The sequence below is a fragment of the Gekko japonicus genome, unplaced genomic scaffold (assembly GCF_001447785.1).
Source record: "Gekko japonicus isolate JY-2015 unplaced genomic scaffold, Gekko_japonicus_V1.1 scaffold250, whole genome shotgun sequence".
Classification (NCBI taxonomy): domain Eukaryota; kingdom Metazoa; phylum Chordata; class Lepidosauria; order Squamata; family Gekkonidae; genus Gekko; species Gekko japonicus.
Genome location: NW_015167538.1, coordinates 79,591 through 101,602, shown reverse-complemented (window position 1 = coordinate 101,602; position 22,012 = coordinate 79,591). Strand labels below are relative to the sequence as shown.

General features: G+C 44.6%; 2 protein-coding genes across 2 annotated transcripts in view; both read left to right on the top strand.

Moving 5' to 3' along the window:
* Positions 1-42: 42 nt before the first annotated feature.
* HSF5 (heat shock transcription factor family member 5) lies at positions 43-15,849 on the top strand (the record flags this gene model as incomplete). The annotated part of the gene is made up of 6 exons (XM_015413533.1): positions 43-418; positions 5,977-6,345; positions 10,377-10,474; positions 13,493-14,020; positions 14,395-14,572; positions 15,779-15,849. Coding segments are annotated over 6 exons (1,620 nt in total), but the record flags the coding sequence as incomplete, so codon positions are not given.
* Positions 15,850-20,320: 4,471 nt separating this feature from the next.
* Positions 20,321-22,012, top strand: part of LOC107112403 (tripartite motif-containing protein 7-like) — a gene marked incomplete at its 3' end in the record, with an annotated part of 80,761 nt that continues 79,069 nt past the window's right edge. The window contains exon 1 of the mRNA XM_015413532.1: positions 20,321-20,557. Coding sequence (XP_015269018.1) covers positions 20,321-20,557 — 237 coding nt within the window. The remainder of the gene's footprint in view (positions 20,558-22,012) is intronic.

Below are 22,012 nucleotides of genomic sequence, written 5' to 3'. Positions count from 1 at the left end.
GGCGGCGGCGGCGGCGCAGGGGGCGGCGGCTCCTCGTCGCTCTCGCCGCCGCCGCCGCCGTCCTCTCCCGGCGGGCCGCTGCACCACTTCCACAGCCCCCACTTCCGCCGCGACCGGCCCGATCTCCTGGTCCACCTCAAGCGCCTGACCAGCGCCAACAAGGCCAAGCTGGCGGCTGGCTTGGAAGTCACCAGCCGGCCGCCCAACCGCTTCCAGCGCCTCCTCAGCACCTCCCTTCACGGCGGCGGCACCAATACCGAGGCCCTCCTGGCCCACCAGCACCAACCCCAGGCGACCCCACAGGGGCAGCCCGCGGCTTCCGCCGCCACGGTCGTGGCCAAAAGCAGCGACAGCAAGCCCGGTGAGAGGCGTCAAGAGCCGGCTGGGTTGGCGCCTTTGAGCATGGGCAGAGAGCCTGGTAGGACGGCCTGCAGGCAGCCGAAGGCAACCTTAACATAACACGCACACACAAAGAAGGCTCCGTGCAAGGCAGAAGGGCTCCGATCCCGGCCCCCTTTTTGCTTGCTCTGCTGCTTTTCGACTTGCAGGGAGTTCTCCAGCAGTATTCCCCCCAAATGAGATCTTTTGACATGCTGAGTGACATGCTGCTCAGGAACCAAAGCTACTGAAGCTGCTTGTCCACCCACTTGTGCCTCCTGCAACTGAGGGCAGAGGTTACCCAGAAGGGTCAAAAATCTTATCATATGTGTCCCATCTGTCACCTTCCTCCAAAAAGATAGGTCAAGATGGGTAGTTAAAGACTAACAAAAATATGTGGCAAGGTATGAGATCTCATGAGTCACTGCTCACTTCTTCAGATACCTCCAAAAAGTTCAAGGTAGCATACATGTGTCTCCTTTCCCTTACATTTAATCTTCACAGCGTGCCTGAGAGGTAGGTTGGGCTGAGCAAGAGAGGTTGCCTCAGCTTCTCTGTGCCTTTAAACTCCAGTCTCCCTGCTCCAAGTCCACTCTACAGTCTTAACCACTATACTGCATTAGTTCCCAATACTATCCCTAAGAAGAGATTAATTACCAGTAGTAAAGAGCAAAACAGAGTTAATGATTCAATTGTCCAATGGCAGTTGAATCAGCAAACATAGGAAACTGTTCAGGTTATTGGTTTATCCAGCCCGGTGCTGCATACTACAAGTGGCAGTGGCCCTCTGAGTTGGGAATATATAAAGGAAGCTGCCTTCTGACTCAGACTGCTAGTTTATTGAGCTCAGTATCATCTTCTGAATGACACTGGCTTTCAGAAATCTTAGGTACACAGAGTGCTTTCCCATCCTTTTTGAAATCATTTTAAATGGAAGATGCCAGGGATTGTCTATATACAAGCAGGTGCTCTGTCACTAAGCAGTTTTCCTGTCTTCCTAAACTCATCTAGCTCATCCTTGTTTGTTCTGACAAACAGTGATTGAACCAGGGACCTACTGCATATCATTGGACCAATGAAATCAGAGCTGAACACTGGGGCCATAGTTGCATACACATGCCTCCTTAACATGTACAGGATACATTTCATTGCCAGTTCCTTTCTTTTATGAATGCATTTTCCCACTAGTTAATACATTGCAGGTTAGAATGAACATCTTTTATCAGTAGAACAAACTCGGAGTGATTACAGCACAGTTCAGAGGGACCATACAACAATGCAAGTTTGCATTGTCCCTTTTTAGATAGGTCTTTTGTGTTCCTCCTTTAAGATGTGTAGGTTTCCTGGCATCTCGCTCTGCACTGGCTCCTCTCCTCCCCTTGTTCCATTGCTGAGTTCAGGCACTGAAATTAAGTTGTACTGTTGCCATACATTACATCTTTTTAAGCAACTTTGGAGAAAGCACCTGACACCCCATATTCACATAACTGTCACCTGCAGTCTCCATCCCCAGTTTCTGTGGTCTGAAAACATTGTACTGAAATCAGTAGAATCTTTTTACAAATAAATATATTCAGAAGTAAGGCATGCTTTCAGTTATCATATATGTGAACATACATTTTCCCTCCAAAGTAAACCAGAATAACCATCTTCCTCAGGGATTTTAAGCACATGCCATACAACAAGCAAAGCTAAAGGCTGTTTATAAGGACATTGTATATCCCAGGGGCAGCTTCTCAAAGTAGTAGAGTGCTCCATTTCACCTCCTGTTCCCTGTGCTTAAGCACAGCAGCATCTTGGCTAAGAGTCTCCTCCCACTCTTACATCATGTCTCTGATGTGGAAATGAGGCAGGACTCACCTCTATTAACAGGTTCCCACCCCTCCATTTCTGACTTGCTAGCAAGTCAGCTATCAGCCTAGTGTCGCCACCTCTTGATGCTGTCCAATCATTTTGCAGAACACATTTCTATCCCGTGCCTTTTCAAACTGTTTAAACTGCCTTCAGTTTCTCAAAGAACACTGGGAATTGTAGTTTTGTGAAGAATTGGAACTCCTCACTCAGAATAGTAATTCACAAGGTTCTTTTGGAGAGGAATAGACAGTTAAACCAGTTGAAATTTGCAGTGCCCCTGAATACACTGTCTTCTCTGTCATTTTCGGTATACCTGTGCCAATGCTATTCTTCATGACATACTGCAGACCAGTGGCCCCTGTTTGCATTTTATACCTTCACCCAGACACCAGTTTTATCTGATAGGTGCTGGGTTTTTCTAAGCAAAAGTGTAATGCATCTTTAAAGAAGCATTCAACTGCAATATCTCATAGAAAACAACTTGGGATAAACAGATTTCTCATCTCACCCATTGGCTCATGTTCCTTCTGGTCAACTCCTCACTGTCCCAATAATAATCGTTAATACTTATTTACTGGAAAGCATCTACAACAGCACTGCACAAAAATAATTAAAAGGGACAGGCCTTGCTGACAGGCTTACAATCCAACTAGAATAAATGCAGCATGTGAGATTTTAAAGTTTTCGCTTCTGCACTCACCCATTTGTGGACTGTTCACAAGGGAAAATGCAAAAGTCAGTGCTGTTTTGTAGTTACCCAGCTTCAGGGCTTTTTTGTAGAAAAAGCCCAGCAGGAACTCATTAGCATAATAGGCCACATCCAACAGCAGAAACTCATTGGCATATTAGGCCACACCCCTGACATCACAGCTCATTGGCATATTAGGCCACACCCCCATGTTACCACCCACCTTTTGCTTCTTATTCTGCCGCCAATGTGAATTGTTGCGCATCTTGGTTATTTTTATGTAAACTATTGTAGCACCATTTTTATCATGTACGTAACATTGTCTTACTGTTTTAAATTTTTATACCCTATTGTTTTTTTTATATATATAAAGATTTTATTAGCTCCCCTAAAAAGGGGAGGTATTTCGCTTAAAAGAAAAAAGGGAAAGGTAGACAGTGGGAGAAAGAGAAAGCTGAGTGATATATAAACTGGTAAATTAAACTGTTAGTAATGTCCAATTAATCTTCTTGGGCTTCTTCTGTGTGTTGTCAAACTTCTTTTCTTAGTCCGGTCTCATGTGATTCTCTGTTAGTATATTAGTAATGTTCCCTTGAGTTCTGTTAATAAAAAAAAAGAATATCTCTTCTGGATACAGTCAAAACCGCTTCTTTGCGCTTCTTTGCGTGTTGGGCACTTTTACTCGCTGACAAGGAGGGGTTTCCTCTGTTGCCTTCTACTTCCGGCTTGTTAAATTCTCCTTCGGGTTGCTGTTAACACACTCAGTTCATGCATTATAAATCCTCTTCCTTTCATGCCTTGGAGGTCCCCAGCTTTGAGAATGGTATTAATTTAATTTCGCTTTTATTTCCGCTCCCAAACTCTCTATTGGGTCCTTCTCAAAACTGTTGACGTATATAAGCGCTTGCCAGGCACTCCTCGCTGTCACAGTTCAAACTTTTCCGTTTTACAAAACTCCCGTCGGATTCACAGCCATAAACAGTCCAAAACACTAAACAGCCGGCTCTCACACACAAGCAAACGCCCAGACGGAAGTCCCTCCCTTCCTCCGCTCGTTTTTGCCCAGCTCCGACATCTTTTCTTTTTTGTTTACTTTTAGAAAGTTCTTAAAGTGTGCTCCAGAGAGACAAAACTTTTTCTCGCTTTAATTCAAATACATCAAGGGAAAACACCGCTGTTCGCTCAGTCCATTCCCCCCCTCCTTTTCTTTTTCGCTTATGCAGTTAGAGGGTTAACCTCCTCGCCTTTTTCGCTGGGTGGGGGGGGAGCGGTTTTAGATCTTTTTCTTTGCATTTTGACAACTCACAGTTAAGCCGATCTTTTCTTTTTCAACTTTTTCGGATGGTCGCTTTATCACTCGGTGACGTCCGGTGGCCCCGCTAAACCCCGTAAAAACGGGATCGCTCACGCAGCAAGGTCCAAAGGGGCAGGGCATGGCGGGAGCCTCGTCTCCAACCTCTCGGCTGAGAGAGAGACCCCCCCCTCGAGCGCCCTAAAGCGCCCCGGATCCGAGCTCCTCACATCCTGAGGTGCTCGTTCGGGTCTCCGCTCGTGCGGATTCCCTCCTCCACCGCGGGCGGGCGAGACGCCCCTCGGGAGCGACCCAAGGATGCGTCCGCCATTCGCGGGAGCCAGACCGGAAGCCAAATTTTTATATATATATATATACCCTATTGTTAGCCGCCCTGAGACACAATGTGTAGGGCGGGATATAAGTCCCAAAAATAAATAAATAAATAAATAAATATTTACCTTGTTTGTTGTCAAAACCCAGGGCTTTTTTGTAGCAGGAACTCCTTTGCATGGTAGGCCACACACCCCTAATGTAGCCAATCCTAATGAGTTTCTGATGTTGGGTGTGGCCTATTATGCTAATGAGTTCCTGCTGGGCGTGGCCAACTTGGAAGCCAGCCGGAACTCCGGTTCCTGCCCAAAAATAGCCCTGCCCAGCTTCCAAAACACAGTCCACAATCCTGAGAGAAAGAAGTGCCTGTATGTAAGGAAGACACATGCCAGTTAACACCAGGAGAGTCACACAAAAAGGAAAATGGGTAGGAACACTAGGACAGGTCCACAACACATTCCTGCACGGTCACTTGGTAAACCATTCCCCAAGCATATTCCCTCCAGTTTTTGTTTGTGTGTGGTTAGGGAGCCAAGGTAGAAATGTCCATGATGCCTGTTGGAGCTGGCCCTGAAACCAGGGAGATAAAGGCTGTCCCCACTGTAGGAGAGTCGTGTGTTTGCCTTGGCCAGCTGTCTTCTCTAGCAACAACCTTTACTTGGGACTCTGTATAAGATGATTTTCATACACAAAAGGTCACATCCATGTGGGAAACCGTCATGCGTATTGTATGATAAATGCAGACATGTCTGTTTTGCTCTGTGGAGCCTTGACAGGAATCCAGCAAATGTGGCAAAATAGCTTGTCCTGCTTGGCATAAGCTGAGCAGTTTCCCTGCACAGAAATTATCTGTGTGAATAGACCCTTTGCTCTTGGGATGCCATCCCTCTTGTGTGGTATGCTCCATCCACAGCACACTGATCCAATAGTTCCCTAAACCCTGGCTGACAGGGTACTTCTGGTATCAATTTGAACATGGCCCATTGAATGGTGATTCCTGAGGGCTTGCCCCATAAGTATAGGGTAGAGTGAATCTCCTTTGTATATCTACAGATCTTGCAGTCAAATGGCATCTTTGGATTCTGAACTGGAGTTCCAGGCTGTGTGCCACTAGAGACTTTTCTTAGCTCTGTGGTTATATCTTGGGGGTGATCTGATGCCAAAACCACGAGCGGGCTGGCAATTAAGGACATCCTGACCAGGGCCATAAGCTTGGGAGAATGTGCTTGCTGACTCAAAGGGGGTAATTTTCCCTTCACAGCCCACATCTAGAGTTATATTTTTAGGATTGCTTGCTATAAAATGTAGTCACTGTGTTTCAGGCCACAGTGCTTAGAATCAGTGGTGGGACTGTGCTGATTGTATGCCCCTGGCCTTGCATTTCATAGCCTACTGAATCTCTTTCCTCCCTTCCCTCTGTTTCTTTGTGCAGCATCACTGACTCTAGGGCAGTTTCACCGGTCTTTTCGGCGGGACACCTTATCTCCGTACTCCTACCTGTCACCGTCGCACAACCAAAATGCTTTCCCATTGAAAGGATCAGATCGGACTCCTCTTCCTCCCAGAACATGGCCAAACTCCCTTGGGATGCTCCCAGGGCAGGTGGAGGCATCTACTTTTTCAGACAAAGGGGTTCCCTTCCCTGTGCTCCAGAGGTTTCCGACAGAGGTCACTTACACTCTGCAGCCCAGCACTACATCTGTGCACATACAGCAAGGGCCCCAGACGATGGCCACCTCTTCTCAGAAGTATGGCAGCTATGCAGCTTCGGCACCCTACTCCCAAGCCTACTACCCGACAGGTAACAGTATTTTTCAGCAGTGTGTTTTTATTTCAATATATAGTAAATGGAAATAAGAAAATTGCTTTAAAACAGCAGAAGAGGCTGTTCTTCTTTTTAACACCCTGGCCTGAAGCCTAAAACAAATACCCAGTTTGAAAAGGACAAAAGGAATGGTCATTTTTTGCAGAAGACTTTATGGCTACTGTCTGACACTTATACTCACAACTTTCAGTTACCTTAAGCATGTTTTCTTTCTGTTAGATTGGGTTCAGTTGTCTGGTTCATAATGGATTTTTTTTTGGTAGAAGTTCCATTCCATTTGTAATAGATCTTACTGCTTTAGTTTTGTATTTGTCAAAGGGAAGTTACAAAGTTGTCTTACACTAATTCAGGCTCTTGGTCCATCCAGTTGTCTGCTATCATTGGCGATGGCTGTCCAAGGCCTCAGAATCAGATACCTGAGGAGAAAAGTCTTTCTCAGGCTTCTTTAGGTCCTTTATTTTAAGCAGAGAGATGCCAGGGATTGGACTTAGGGTTCCCTGCATGCACAGCAGATGTCCTATTACAGGTCTGTGCTCCCTCTGTAGAGTTTTCTCTCTTCTTTTCATCACAGAGTGACAGTGGTAGCTGCTGCATACTTGCAGTCTCACAGCACATTTGCAGTTAGATGGTCTTGAATATGATACCTGATAAACCGGTACATTCCTTTAATGATGTTAAATTATATAAGAAAAGTATTGTGTTTAAACTTAAGGGTTCATGCCTAAGGGCTACTTTGCAAGGTTCCACATCACTCACAGGCCTGCGCTATGTATCCACTATAAGCATAGCAGTTGTCTTTTAGAAAGCTTGCGTAAGTTGTAGATACGTGGCGTAGGTAGCAGTGGTGGGTTCCTGCATACTCTTGAATGGTTCCCTGGCACTCATGATAAAAAAAAAATAATAACATGCATATACTTCAAACACTGTCCCTTTTATCAGGTACATGCAGGGTTGCCAACTGGGAAATAACCTGTTGATTTTGGGGGTGGAGTCTGAGGAAGACAGGGTTTGGGGAATAATGCCATAGAGGCCATCCTCCAAAGCAGCCATTTCCTCCAGGGGAAATGATATCTGTCATCTGGAGATCAGTTGTAATTCCAGGAGGTCTCCAGGCCCCACCTAGAGATTGGCAATAACATGGATCTTTCACATGTACTCACTCAGCTTGCAGCCCTAAGGCCTTTTGCCTTAGCAAATAAACCTGTATAGATGAAGCATTAACCCACCATTGAGCACTGTCCTATTTTACCACCATCCCAAGCAGGCACCTGGCCAAAAATGTTCAGTGTTGGTCTGGGAATCCTTCAGTGCAGACATGGTTATTCCCAGAACCTGTGAAGCAAACAAATTATATATTCTAGTGATGAAGAGTAGAAAACATGCAATCAGACTGTTTTTCTGAATGAGAAAAGCTGCATAGACTTCGGGTTTTTTCGGCCTCCAACTCTGTTTTTGTTTTTTTGTTTTTAATTTTACTGTTTCATATATTATTTCAAAGGGTTTTGATGTTTTAAATCATCATAGCCTTAACTGTTTTTATGAAACAGTTTAAAAATAAACTAGGTGTTGTTGCGTCTTTAGTGTTGTGAGACTACTGTATGTTTACTGAAGTAAAGTAACTTTTTCATGGGAAAGAGAATGGGGGGAAAACCCTTCTCTGGGCAAGTTTTTGTCTATAAAAAGCTGTCCCCAATAGACTTTGCTAATAGCATACATTCCAGCAAGAAATTACCGCAGATAGGAAAGAAGTGGGTGACAGTGTACCAGCAGCATCTGTTTGGCTGTCTCCAGAACCCAGTTAAGCTGAAATTCTTGGCTGCAAGCCTATTTTCAGCCTTCCACAGTTTGTCTAGTGCAAGGTGACCCTGTGCTCTTACATCTTCCCCAACGGGGGAAAGCTAGCTACAACTGAGAAGTATGCCAGGATACATTTGTAGAGCCTATCACGACAGAGCAAGCAGACTGCTAATAGAGGCTATATGAATATGTTGCACATGAACAGTAGGATACTTGACATTTGACCGTGCAGAGATGCAAAATGAGAATTTGGTAAAGATAAATATCACTTACAATAGGGTAAAATAATTTAGAGCTCTTAGCAGAGTCTGTTTTCCACTGAGGGACACACTTCGCTCTTTCGCTTTCCATTTGTCCATCAGTAAGATACATTTCATGCACATTGGGTTGCCAGTCTCCAGGTGGTGACTGGAGATCTCCCGCTATTACAGTTGATCTCCAGACGACCAAGATCCGTCCCCCTGGAGAAAATGGCTTCTTTGGAGGGTGGACTCTATGGCATTATAACCTGCCAAGGACCTTCCCCAGGTATTTCCCAACCCAGAGCTGGCAACCCTATGTGCACACTAGGCTGGTCTGTGTTCAACCCTTGCTAGTCTGGATTCAAATGCCGGGTCACCCAGTGACTGAGATGGCTGGAGCAAGTTGCTAGCTCTCAGACTCAGTCCATGTGTAGAAACTGGTCTATAGCAGGAGGCAGACTACTCTGCAGCCCAATTGCAATTGTGTGCCCAAGCACTTTGTAGACAAAATTTCTTGTATCTGCTGTGACTTGGACAGGGTTGCCAGTCTTCAGGTGGGGTGTGCTGTACAGAGACCATGAAGAAGAAGAAGAATGAGACAAATAACTGAAAACATCTAAACATAACAAGTGGGGAGCAGTAGATATGGTTGCCTACTTCCAGGTGGGGCCTGGAGATCTCCTTGAATTACAACTGACTTTCAGTCTGCAGAAATCAGTTTTCCTGGAGATAATGGCTGCTTTGGAGGGTGAGCTCTATGGCATTCTACCCTGTTTATGTTCCTCCTCTCACGAAACCCCACCCTCCCAGACTCTGCCCCCGAAAGTAATTTCCCAATCCAAAATTGTCAGTCTGACCAGTAACACTTAATTGGGGTACATTAAACAAAACAAAAAAGTCTTAATCCATTGATGGAAGACAGAGAGAGAGAGAGAGATCTGGGGAGGGAGTTCAAAAGTTCAAGTTGAAAGATATCCAATACATTTGGGCAAGGGTATCTCCCCAATGGTATCCACAGCTGCAGACATTGTTCTCCTCTCCTCTGTTTTATCTCTACAACAATCCTTTGAGTTAGGTTAGGCTGAGAGTGTGTGATCTTCGAGGTCCAGTTTTGCATTGGCCGAAGCTTCTCAGAGTCTAGCTGATCAACACATTTGGAGCTTTGAAGGAATTTCCTTGAGGGTCTTTTTTGCTAGTTCCGCAAGCAAATTGCTTGTGTGCTAATTAAGACTATCAATATTTGATTTGATTAAAACCTTTCCCTTGCTCTGTAGGTACCTCTATCATGGGGCACATGACTTCCTTCTGTTTTCTTTGGAGCATATCATAGTGTGGATTTCCAGTAGTGAACTGTTTTCCAGTGTTTCTAGGAAATAAGCCATCATTTCATTTTCCCAATAACCAGTTTATGGCAAACTGTGGAGTAATCACTAATTTGTTTCAGAAGCTGATATGTCTCTCCCTTCCTTCCTTCCTTCCTTCCTTGCTTCCTTCCTTCCTTCCTTCCTCCCTCTCTCCATCTAGCCACCACCATTGTAAACATCTGTAATGTAGTTGCAAGATTGTCACAGACACTTTTTGTCAGGATGCCCAAAACTTCAAAAGCAGTGCTCACACATACACACACCAATAGAATTTTGTGAATTTTGTAATTTTTTAGTGACCAACTGAAGCACGGTTATGTTCATCAAGCCCTTGACCAATGAACATTGTAGCAAACATCAGCAAGCCTATCCTTTTCACTGGTAACATTTTAAAAAGTATTTTCGCTTTTTACTTTGCAAGCTCTCTTACTCCCATGTTGTGGCATGCATCTCTGTGATTTTTTTAAAGGCGGTATCACAAGCAGGGTTGTTGGTATTCCGTGCTACACAAGTACTAGTATAAATACAGGGCTAAAGAAAAAATACAGAAATTTGGTATACCTGGGAAGGCCTTTTACTTTTTAATCTTTTTCGTTCTTTCCAGCTGTATTACAGTGCTGCTCTCCACCTACCCATATGGATCCCTTAAGTGGTTGTGCCAGCCCTACAGCCTCAACCTATACACATTGCAGCTATTTCCAGGTGAGTCTAGTAAGTGGAACACAAGGCTGGGATCCATCAACTGTTTTCAGTATGCTGAATGGGGGATTTGCCTCCTCTTACATGACATGTACATGAAGCTGTCTTATACTGAATCCAACCATTGGTCCATCAGGGTCAGTATTGTCTACTCAGACTGGCAGTGGCTTTCCAGGGTCTCAGGCAGAGGTCTTTCACATCACTTACTACCTGATGCTGCGGATTGAACCTGAGACCTTCTGCATGCCAAGCAGATGCTATACTACTGACAGGGCCGGCTCACCCGCTAGGTGAACTAGACTTTCACCTAGAGCGGGCCCCTGGAGGAGGGTGCCTCCGAACTGCCCTGCTGCCGCCCCCCGCCACCATCAAAAGCCCCAACTTGCTGTGCGTGGCGCGCCCATGCTGCCCTGCGCCATGCGCCACTGAGCCAAGGTCCTTCCCTTTCAAAAGCACAAGGCGCTGTCATCTCAAACTATTTTTGAAATTCCTCCCAAATTCAAAAGTAGTTCGCCATATGACATGGAAGGTAGAAGTGCAAATTTAGGAACATAAGGCTAAACCTTCCTCCGGTGCATGGAACAAGCTGCACAGTTCTTTGGATCGTGAGGCGGAAGTTTCACCTTCATATCATTTGCATCAATACATTAGAAACTAGCTATGGAGAGATGGGGGGGAAATCAATGAATAGAAGGGTCATCATTTGTATTTTCCTGCCTGACAGTTACAGAACAGTATGAATAGATCCTGGAAATACTTCTTTGGCAAAGGGATTTTAAAATGTCTAATTCGCAACTGTAGAGAATGGTTGTTTTTAACTTCTTATTTCATATAGATCCATAATTCAGTTAATGTAAATAGTTATTCTCCACCAGTGGAGGAGGATATCACTTATGCAGGTTACTCCTCTCATATGCTCATAGCAGGCAGGGCTTAAAATTCTTAACTGAACTTTAATCAATCTCTTACTGGAGGACTAATCTCCCAGTTTTCTTCGCACGAGCTCTGCAGAGCACTAGGTTTAGCTCTTTGGTCTCAACCTTTACCATCAAGGGTTGTTCCTTAAAGAAAAAGACATTTCTCTTGCCTAATTTCTTTCTTATCTCCTTTCTCAACCCACCCTCACTTTCTCCTCAGCCACTTCCCATCTCTTCTGATTCTCTCCATTCCTCCCTCATTAGGAGAAAAGGTGAGGTGTTGCTTCAGTATCATTGCATTTGTTGCTCCCTGGTGCAAACAAAGCCCACAACTCAAAGGTGAAGCACCACCTCAGTGGCTATAGTTAAGGCCTCAACCAAATGCAAGGCATCCACACTGAAGCGTGGCCACTAAAGAAGTATAAAATTAACAAAATTACATTGGTGTGTGTGTGTGAGAGAGAGCACTGCTTGCCATTTCTTAAGGACATCCTGGGGGGGGGATGTCTGCAGCAATCTCACAACCACATTATACTTTGGACATGTTTACAAATGGTGGTGGCTAGCTGTGACAAAATGCCATTTCCCCTGACTGTTGTAGCTGTCAGTACTGGGCAAAAGCAGACCATTTTCCAAGAAGAGAGAGCATGGCAGAAGGTTCTCCAAGGGTCTCCTCAGCGGCTTGTGTGCAAGAGGCCCCAGTGCCACACAAGGCTCATCATGTGCCGCCTCACCAAATGTCAGGCACAGCCAACAATTCATTGGAGACTGAGGCCAGGAAAGCTGCTAAAGATCTTCCGTTCATAACAGCAGCTTCACCTGTGTCATTTATTAGAGCAAATATCCTGTACAGGAAGATGGAGCATTACAAGCAATGGCAGCCATTTTAGGCACGCACAGTCTGTCACGCACAGGAAAGCCAATGGGAGAGGAACAGTCCTGTCCAAATGGAATCTCTGCTACAGCATTAATGATTGAAATAGCACAGCTAATATTAAAATGCAAAGAGTGAAACAAATGAACAACCTCCTCTTTATTTATTTATGCTCATATCACTGGGGGAAGGACAGCGTTACAGAATTTAAGGGGTTGGTAATACACAGTGCGCTTCTTTCTGTTTAAAGAAAAAACACCGTTGAAAAGAAAGTAAAAGATATTCCTTTCTACATAACAAATTATGCATTGTTCAGCAAAACCTTGAAAGAGCAAGGCCATATACATAATGTAGAATGCTGGCTTGTAAGAAAACAAATTTGTTCATGGCTTTAATAAACAAAACAGTGCTGATCTTGAGGAATGTCAAAGAACCCCACAGGCTCCCTTTGATCCTCCACCCCTTTTCTCCTCCATCCTACTGATGAATCATATCTGATAGCAATGGGTGGCCCCTCCATGTGGATCACAAGAAAATCCACAAGGGAGCCACCCAGAACTAGAGTCTGCTACAGTAGGAAGGGGAAACTACCATAACCGAGTATACATTTCTGCAATCCTGGGTTAATCCCCAGGTTTGCAGGAAAATATAAAAGCTTATTTTGAAAACTCATTGGAGGTTTGAAACCCACAAAAAGCAGCCTGCAGCATCTTTGCATTCACAGATGTGTGTGAGAGAAAAACATAGAAACATTTTTAATAGTAGGAATTGGTCAAGGGGAAGGAGGAAGAAAACTGGAGATCGGGCAGAAGTGGGCAGAAAAGACAGAAATTGAGAAAAGGATGGGAAACTTGGTGATTAGTTGAGGAATTATGGTAATAATGATTTGGTGGCTGGGCATGTGGGGTGTGCAATCACAGCCAGAGTAAGAGAAGAAGAAGCGGGGCGCAGTGGGGGATAATTAGGAGTTCCCTTCCCCCACAAGTCCTTCTGGTTCCCCTTCTTGTTTTATTTAATAAAAAATATAGTAGAACACAGTGGAAAGAGTGCTTTAGAGTAAAGAATAATGAATGAGTCAGCTGCTTCTAATGTTGTGACGATTTAAGGTGTTCCAAAATGGACACGGACAACTCAGAGAAACTGGTTGTTGGGAAAATGCAGGCTTTTGAAGAACTGAGCAAAACAAGTATTATTACTGTTATTCCACGCCATTGTCTTTTGCCTCTCCAGAATCCACCAATGCAGTCTTCATACCCAGTTGAATTTTTGCCTTCAAATTGGCCCTGCAACCCTTCTGATGAAACCAAGAAGACAGAAGTCAACTTGGAGGCCGTCTTCCAGATTGTGGATGAGATGCATTCCTCTCCCAAACTGGAAATGGTAAAGGTGGAGCCAGTGGAGAACCATGGTCCAGCCTCACAGCCCAACCGAGGCCAGCAGTTGCTCATCAATCCAGGGAACAGTGAGGCACCTTCCAGTCAAGCCAGCCACCTTGAACCTCTGACTCCTGTCAGCTCTGATATTACGTCCTTTGTGGTGGAATCTGATCAAGCGATAGCCTGCTCTCTACCACAGTCTCCAGAGTTTATTTACACGATCCACACCACTGAACCTGTGGAGAATGCTTCTGCACAGATGATGCCACAATGTGCAGCCACCCAGCAGACACAAGTGAAACTGAAGGAACAACTGAACCAAACTTCGGCGCAGTCATCCATGGTGTTTGTACAGGAGGAACTTCCCTTCAATCAGCAGCAGGTATGGAGTAAGATGATACATAGCTGTAGACCATTCTGCAAGGAAAGCCACATCCAAAGATTCTTTTGTTTAAGCCTGTGCTTAAATTGGTATCAGATTCACCATTGATATATTAGCATATTTTACAGCACTGTCCAGTGGTTGCTTTCCAGGAGTTTGAAGTAGCACATACATTGTTTTAACTATTTCATAGCTTGAATCATGAGATTCCATTCAAATATTTAGACCACCACTTGGACTTAGTTGAGAGACATTCTTTACTGAAGAGTAAGGTCTTCAAAGGGATATTGGAACAGGCCATTGCATAAACATCTTATGAAATAAACATTCCACCCTGCCCTAAAATCAATTTCTGTCATGGTTTGTTTTTTAAGGACAATCCCAACATCAAGTGTCAGACAAGCCCATCAGGAACAGTGGTGTCTTCAGAGCAGATAGGATTCCTCATTTCTGAAGTGGGTCCCCTCAGCAAATCTGTCAAAGATTCAGTTTCCTCCGTCCAAAGCAAAGGCAGAGAAAGAAGGAGCAACTCACAGAAGGGCAAATCTCCTGGTAAGAATGACAGGTTTTCTGAGTCTGCTAATGCTAATTTATTTCTCGTGGGTGCTCCAGTAGTATGCATGATTGCCCTGAGGTGCAACTAGACAGGGACGTAGGAAAGCCACAAGCAGATCTTTTGACATCTTTAATTTTAATTACAAGCAGTTGTGGAGGTCCCAGATTCGGATCTGGATCATTGTGCTGTGGGATACAGTTGTAAACGTTTTCTCAACACCACTGTCCCAAATCTACATCTTTCTCCTGAATCTATTTGAACTGCTGACAAAAAAACAAAAAACAGGTATAGGTGACATTAAAGACATTGGATTTTGATGTGGAGTTCCAGTTATTTGGCTTATTTGGATTTATTTGCTCAACTCCAAATAAGCCAACTGGTGTTAATGATAGATTCAGGTAGGTTGTTAACGCTAACCAGAGTTCATGGCTAACTGGGGTTTGACACTGATTATAAATGCAGGATAGAAAGCAAGCCACAGTTACCCCCTGGTTACTGCATAGCACATAACCAAGATTAAGGAGTTTGGGGGAGAATGTGGAGATCAGAGAAGAGAGAGTGGAGGATCTTATGACTCACTGGTAATCATTCTTAAGGGGCCTGTACTTGGCTCTGTGAATCCCCAGTTATGAGAATAAACTTTAGGATATTGGTCTGGTTACTATGAAGAACTGGAGCAAGCTACCCAATACACTGCAGCCGTGTGTGACAAAATCCCCTCCTATTACCTGGAGGGGTCTAATTTTTTTCTTGCTGGGAACCATCATGGTGTAGTGGTTAGAGTGTTGGACATGGAACTAGGAGACCAAGGTTCAAATTGCCTTTCTGCCAAAGAAGCTTTCTGGGTGGCCTTGGGATAAATGGAGGAAGGGAGAACAATGTTGCAAACCACTTTTGGTCCCCACTGGGGAAAGCAGGGTGTAAAGAACTTAATCTAATATCTAATGAAATAAAATAAATAAATTACTCCTCGCTAACATAAGCCTGAAATCCTACAGGAGAAAAAACACCTTAACGGGCAAGTGACAGTTTGGGGAGAAATTCAGTGCTCCCTTCCCTCCCATCCCTTTGTCCCCTCCTGAAGGTTGTTTACAAGGGGTAAGTGGTTGTTGCTGTTTTTACAGGTGGCTGCAATGTAAGATGTAAGTCCATAATCCTCCTGGAAAAGGCAAATACTGAAATGCCCTTTCCATTCTTCCTAGATCTACACCTGCTAGTGGATGTGGCTTGCAAACAAGAGCACTTTCCAAAGGAAGAAGAATTAAGGGAGTGAGAACTTGGTGACCAATCTGTGCAAACAGTGAGCAGTGCCTTTCCTGCCAGGAACACTTTGGGAACTTGCTAACCAAATGCTCTTCACCTCTGCTCATTTGTGTTCCACTGATATCAGTCCCACCCATTGTTTTTACTGCCCCTCTTTAGTAGGTCTATATACTTTTTCTGGTCAAACTGTAATAATTATTTTGCCCAAATGATTCATAAGTCAAAAGGGAACCTGGCAAACGAGAAATCCTAACTTTGTTAGGAAGATGTCCCAACTACAGGATGTTTCTTGTTTGGCACTGCAAGGAGCAGCCAGGAGTGGGGACTGTTCACAGTTCATTTGGGGACCATTTGAAGGAGGATCTTTGCAAAAACAAATGCATTTGAAGGTCACAAGATCTGTGGGCTGAATGGGTCATCAGTTCCGGGAAAGACACCCTGGGAAAGATGAGCTCATTTTCTAGATGTTTACACAGAAAAATTGCTTCTTTCTTGTATTTATTCTCCCCCCCCCCCCAATGATAAATATTGTCCCATCTAAGAAAACCGGTGCTGGATATTTTATGTTAATGGAGCATTCTTGTGTTTTAATAATTTCCTTACTCTAGAGATGCTTTATAAGAAATTAAGGCATTTCTTGTTTACTCTCTTAGCTTAAATACGTTTTCATGGGCTCTTTTAACTTGTTTGTTATAACTGTATTTATTGACAATAGATTTTAAAGAACAATAGTTTTGTACTCATACTTATTTGTATGGCAAGGATATGTGTGAATGATGTAGCTTAATGAGAATGTGCTTCCAACTTGCTCACTCGTCTTTTCAGAGTCAGATTACCACAACTGTGGGGAAAAATGGGTAAGGGAACACTTGGAAAAGTGGAGAGAATGGTCAGATCTGTTATCCCTGTCATCTTTCTGCATCTTATAGTTCAGTTACATTCATCATTTCCCAGTACACCCATGAATGGTAGGATGAACCAAAGTCACAGCTGCAAATTGGGCCATAGTTTCATGCAGGAGAGCTGGACCAGAGATTGCTAAATATTTTAAGATCATCCTCAGTCAATCTTCTGAGGCTTTGTTTGTCCCTCTAGAAAAGGCAGACATTCAGCATGCTCTCAATGTAAAATATGTTGCCACATTTAGAGACAATGTTCTTTTGCTGGGTCTCTGAAAGGCTCAGATTGAGTGCTGTCCTGCCTCAAAATAGATTTGTGAAAAGTTTGAACCTGTGACTGAGAATTATCCACATGAATTGAAACATAGAGAAGTTTCGCCTTGGTCATACTTGCACAGGGTTATACTAGTTTAGTCCTTTCTGAATGATAAGCAAGAGTTTTGGGACTAGGACTGCAGTTTTAAAGCTTCATTAGGAAATGGCAGCATATATTGGCTTTCCATAAAATAAGAGGCCAAGGAGCTGGATCTCCTGCCGTAGTGGCTTGACTTTACTGACTCTTGAGCATTTAGAGCCACAGTTAAAAAGGAAAGGACATTCACCAGACATTCACACTGACTAAAGGAATCTGTACAGTATTGCATGAAATGGATGCACCTTCTTAGTGTTTCTGCCGTTTTAGCCCAAATGTATGTAGGTAGTCAGTACACAATAAAGAGACTGCTCCATCCAAGCACATTGTTTGTCTCATTTATTAATCCCAAGGCTAGAGGGACCCGTTTCATTTACACAGAGTGCGGTTCTGCTGAAGTGAAATGGTGAATGTTGTGTGTTGTTTGATATTTCCTCCTCCGGCAAAGAAGGTGTTAAGTGACATAGAAAATGTGTTAAAATGTCTTATAAGATGCACTAAGTTTCTGTTACAGTGGGTATAATGAAAGAGCCTTTATAGCTAACAAATCTGTAACTGACACGCTGACATGGTGCAAGGGAGATGGCTGAATGTTTGGCACTTAGCAAGTTTTTGATGGCAAGTTCCTTCTGTTATCCTAGATGAAGCAATCCTCCAAAAACCTGAATTATACTGGAATATTGGGATGTTGTCATAGAGCTTCTGTACATCACAGAACGCACTGTTTAAGGCTCTGAGGTGCAGTCATGAGCACACTTACTTGGGAGTAAACCCATCGAAATGAGTGGGGTTTACTTCCAAACACGCATAAGGCATGGGCTACATATATTATCGATCCACCACATGCCAAGTTGCGACTTCAGTTTGCAGTCTTGCTCTCTGAAGTCTGACCTGAGAGCGTTACTCACCTAAGTGATGTCAGATGAGGATTGATAGCTGAATTCCAGGTCTCTGACATCAGCCTGACCTGAAATCTTTCTTGAAATGACTGGGGGGGGGGGCCCTCCTAAAACTAAAGGAGCAAGAGTTGAAGTCAAGCCATGGAGGCGCATTGTCCTTCCCACAGCCCAAGACATAACACAGCAGTGAATCAGTCGCTGCTCCAGCGGGGAAGTTACTTTTAGACACTGGCTCAGTGCCACTTAAAGTGCCACCGCCAGCCTGGGACAAAGGCCAAGATTGCGATCTTTGGTTTCCTTTTTTCCCCCCTTCAGCTCTCTGTAGCTTTTCATTTCCATCCCTCACTGCGTTCTGCCCCATTGTTTTTCAGGATCCATGCGGGATCCTGATTTGCATCTGAGACAGAAGAAGTTAAGTGAGGGCTGTGCTTAAATGCAGTTTAGCCGTGGCTCAGGAGAGGGAGACTAGGAGCTCTGAGAACCAGACTGAGGGGGTGGGGTGGTTGCCTTGGGCAGCTCCACCCTCACTTTTGTCAGCAGGTAGAAAGAGCTTGCAGTCCCAGGGGAGGGAGGCAGAGAGCACAAGCGTCCACTACTCCCAGGTTTTAGAGAGCGTGTTTGTTTTATTTTTTTGGCTTCCTTTCTGGAAAGAAAGCTCTTCCACGGCATCTGCAGAACCTTCCAAGGCCACTTCAGCACCCTGGTCACTGAAGGACGGTTACATTCCCTGTTGAAGCAGGCTTCCAAGGCTTGCTTCTGAGTTTGCTGCTGCTGCCGCTGCTGGAGATCTGCGGTTTTCAAACAACTTCTCTCCCACTGCCTGTTTAGATGGCTTGCCGCTTGTCTTTGCTGGGAAAAAGGGAGAGCGTTCTGCTTCAACTCGAAAGGAGCCCTCAGCTAAGCTCCTGGATTCCTAGCAAGCCTTTCTAGGTTGCTTGGGGAAACTACATTTCAGCCACGCCTGGCCCACAAGCTTTCAGTCTGGAGTACATTTCCCCCGATTTAGACTGTGGGATTTCACATTTACCTGTACAGGGGGTTTCTGTGAGTCTCTCCCCTTCCCCCAGTAACCCATAGGTAAGACTCAGCCCATATTTTGATTGATTACTGAACAAGTTTTTTAGTTAGCCTTTGCAGGGAAATGTCCAGCTGTTAACCTAGCCCCTGCGGCTTCTTGCGGTCAATCTATCAACTGTAGCTTTGAAAATTATCTTTTTTCTTCCTTGATCGAACAACCCCTTCAGCCGATAACTGGTGGTGATTTTTCTATGGTTACGGAAATCCTTCGTGAAACATATTTTATGTTTGATGATTGGGATACCCTTCATTTACATTTTTAGTAATGTGCCTCTAAAAACAGAGATATGAGTTCCATTGTTTTGCCCAGGAATGGAATGACACACACAGGTGTACATCTGTAGTTGTTTTTCCTGTTTGGGTCTTTTTAACTTCAGAGAAATTTTTTTAAAAAGAACGTCTTGTTAGTTTAATGAATTTTGGGAGTTACGAGTTGTATTAAAATGACACATGGATGGAAAATTCCAGGCTAGAAAATATATTTTCACGTCTGCAACCAGGTGAGTGTAATATTGGCATTTGAGGTGGGCAGAATTTTGTTTTTAATCCGAAGACTATTGTCTGATTTTTTAAAAAACTAAAAACTGGTTGGTTGTGATAATTACTGAATGGGACTCTCTTCTCACTCGCCATGGATTTTGGTATGTGGATTCAATAGAGGAAAGAAAGAAATTAGTTCGCATTACCCAAAAAAACTCCTGCTTTGAGGGATAAATGGGAACAACAGCTCACTGATCGGACATCAGAAAGGCCGCCTGATATCCGGGGACAGACCCTGCTAGGATACAAACACTGGAGTGGATTGGGGAAAACAGAGTTTGTCTTCCATGGGGAACTGTCTCCCTCTGAACAGCTCTGGCGCTCTTCCCAGAAGGACTGAAAAGCTTTTAGGCCCATATGCTGTCCGTGCCCCCTTCGTTCCACTAACAATGTCTGAATTCATCTGGAGGAGGAGAAGGACCTAATCTGGTGTGGCTTCTGATTCTTGAGGTTTGCACGTGGCGCAAACAAACAGCGAGAGGAAGCGAGGAGAACCTGGAGGAAGGCAATCCAGGTGACTCTGCCCTGCTTCTCATCGGCCCAAGGAGGGCTTTAATCTTCAGCCCTTTTGACTTGTGTTGGAACCTGCTGTCGGGGTGAGGACGCATTCCTGAGCAGTATGTGTGGCCGGAGCGCACTGCTGCAGCTGGGAGCATGAGTGTTGGCCCCCAGCTACAGTTGGCAGTCCTCTGGCCTTGGCTGCTTATGGCTACGCTGCAGGTACGACTGGGCTACTCTGGACTGGCCCTGGCGGCCGCCGTGGAAGCCGACCGATCGCTGGCCCAGAAGGCAATAATTCGGGTGGTCCCTTTCAAGCTGGAGCCCCTCATGCTGGAAGGAGTCTTCGCCAGCGTGGCGGACGTGACCCCAGCAGAAGGGAAGCTTCTGCAGGTAAGAGGTGCTTTATTCTCTCCCGGGGTTGGCTTCCAGATCGCAACAGTCTTTCAGGGCACATGGGTAACTAAATGTCGAAGGCTTTTCTTTCGCCGGCAGCTGCCTGCCTGGGCTGTTTGGCAGGATTGTTTCTGAGAGTCTTTAAAATATATGTGTTGCCTCTTTAAATTATTACTCTTGTGACTGCTGAGTGAGCATCAATCGGCACAGGGGCTCCCAAGGTGACTGTTCACATTCCTCTCTGTGAGTGAAGTGTAAAGGCACTGAATAACAGGTATTCTCTGTTAGACTATTTATTTGGGGTCCCCCTCCATGCCTGTCATATTCAAAAATCACTTTTCTCTGTTGTTTTTTTAAGATGTAAAAACTGTGCCCAAATTCTCACTTTAAATCTTATTGATTTTTCCCTGTCCCGTAGACATATATGTTGTGGGGTCATGGCTCAGTGGCAGAGCGTCTGCTTTGCATGCAGAAGGTCCCACATTCAGTTCCTGGCATCTCCATTTAGAATGGTCAGATAGTAGGTGATGTGAAATGCCTCTGCCTCAGACCCTCGAGAGCTGCTGCCGGTCAGAGTAGACAATCCCTGGCTTTGATAGGCCAAGGGTCTGACTCAGTAGAAGACAGCTTCATGTTTACCCCAAGAGCCATTTCCCAAAATTGATGGCCAGGCATCTTTCAATTCTGTGTTTCCATGAGACATTAACTTCAGTCATGGGGTCTTTCATTGTGGAGATGAGCAAGAGAAAGTTGCTCTGGTGAGCTTCCCACAGGCCGTAAGAGCAAGAGCCAGTCAGGTAATCCAATGCCACTCATCATCTCTTGTGGAGTTCAATTTATTGTGATCAAGCGCAGCTGCTGGGTTGTCTACGTGTGCCATCTTGCTTTGCAACCTGTGACTCACCTCGCAGGGTCCTCACATGACTTGAGTTAATTGTTCTCCAGCCGAGAAACACAAAGCCCAATCAATGCCACTTTCTTTCTTTCTTTCTACCAATTTCAGTTTGGAACTGTTTTCAAGTTGCAAATTGCCTGCAGCAGCCATGTTGGTTGGCCTGAAATAGTAACTCACTTGCAACAACTAAAATCTTCAAATGGGGTGTGTGTTAATCATGGAGTTTATTTCTTACTACATGGCACTATGGGTCAACATTGGGATCTAGGGGCAGGAGGGCTAAGACTGCAACTCACCAAGAACAGGAGAAAGTGGATGTAATCTGTTGCGGTTTCTTACAAAGATTTAACTTGGCCTTGGAAAATAGACTACAGTAGACTTAGAAGAGTGTAGCTCTTCTTAGGGTTGCACGGTTGGTGGCCTCTTCTTTTGGGAAGGACCCACAGCTCACTGATTGATCATGTGCTTTGTTTGCAGAAGATCCCAGGAACATTTCCCATTTTAAAGCTCAGGTAGCAGGGAATGGGAGAGGAACTGCTGTTGACGGGGGCCATGGT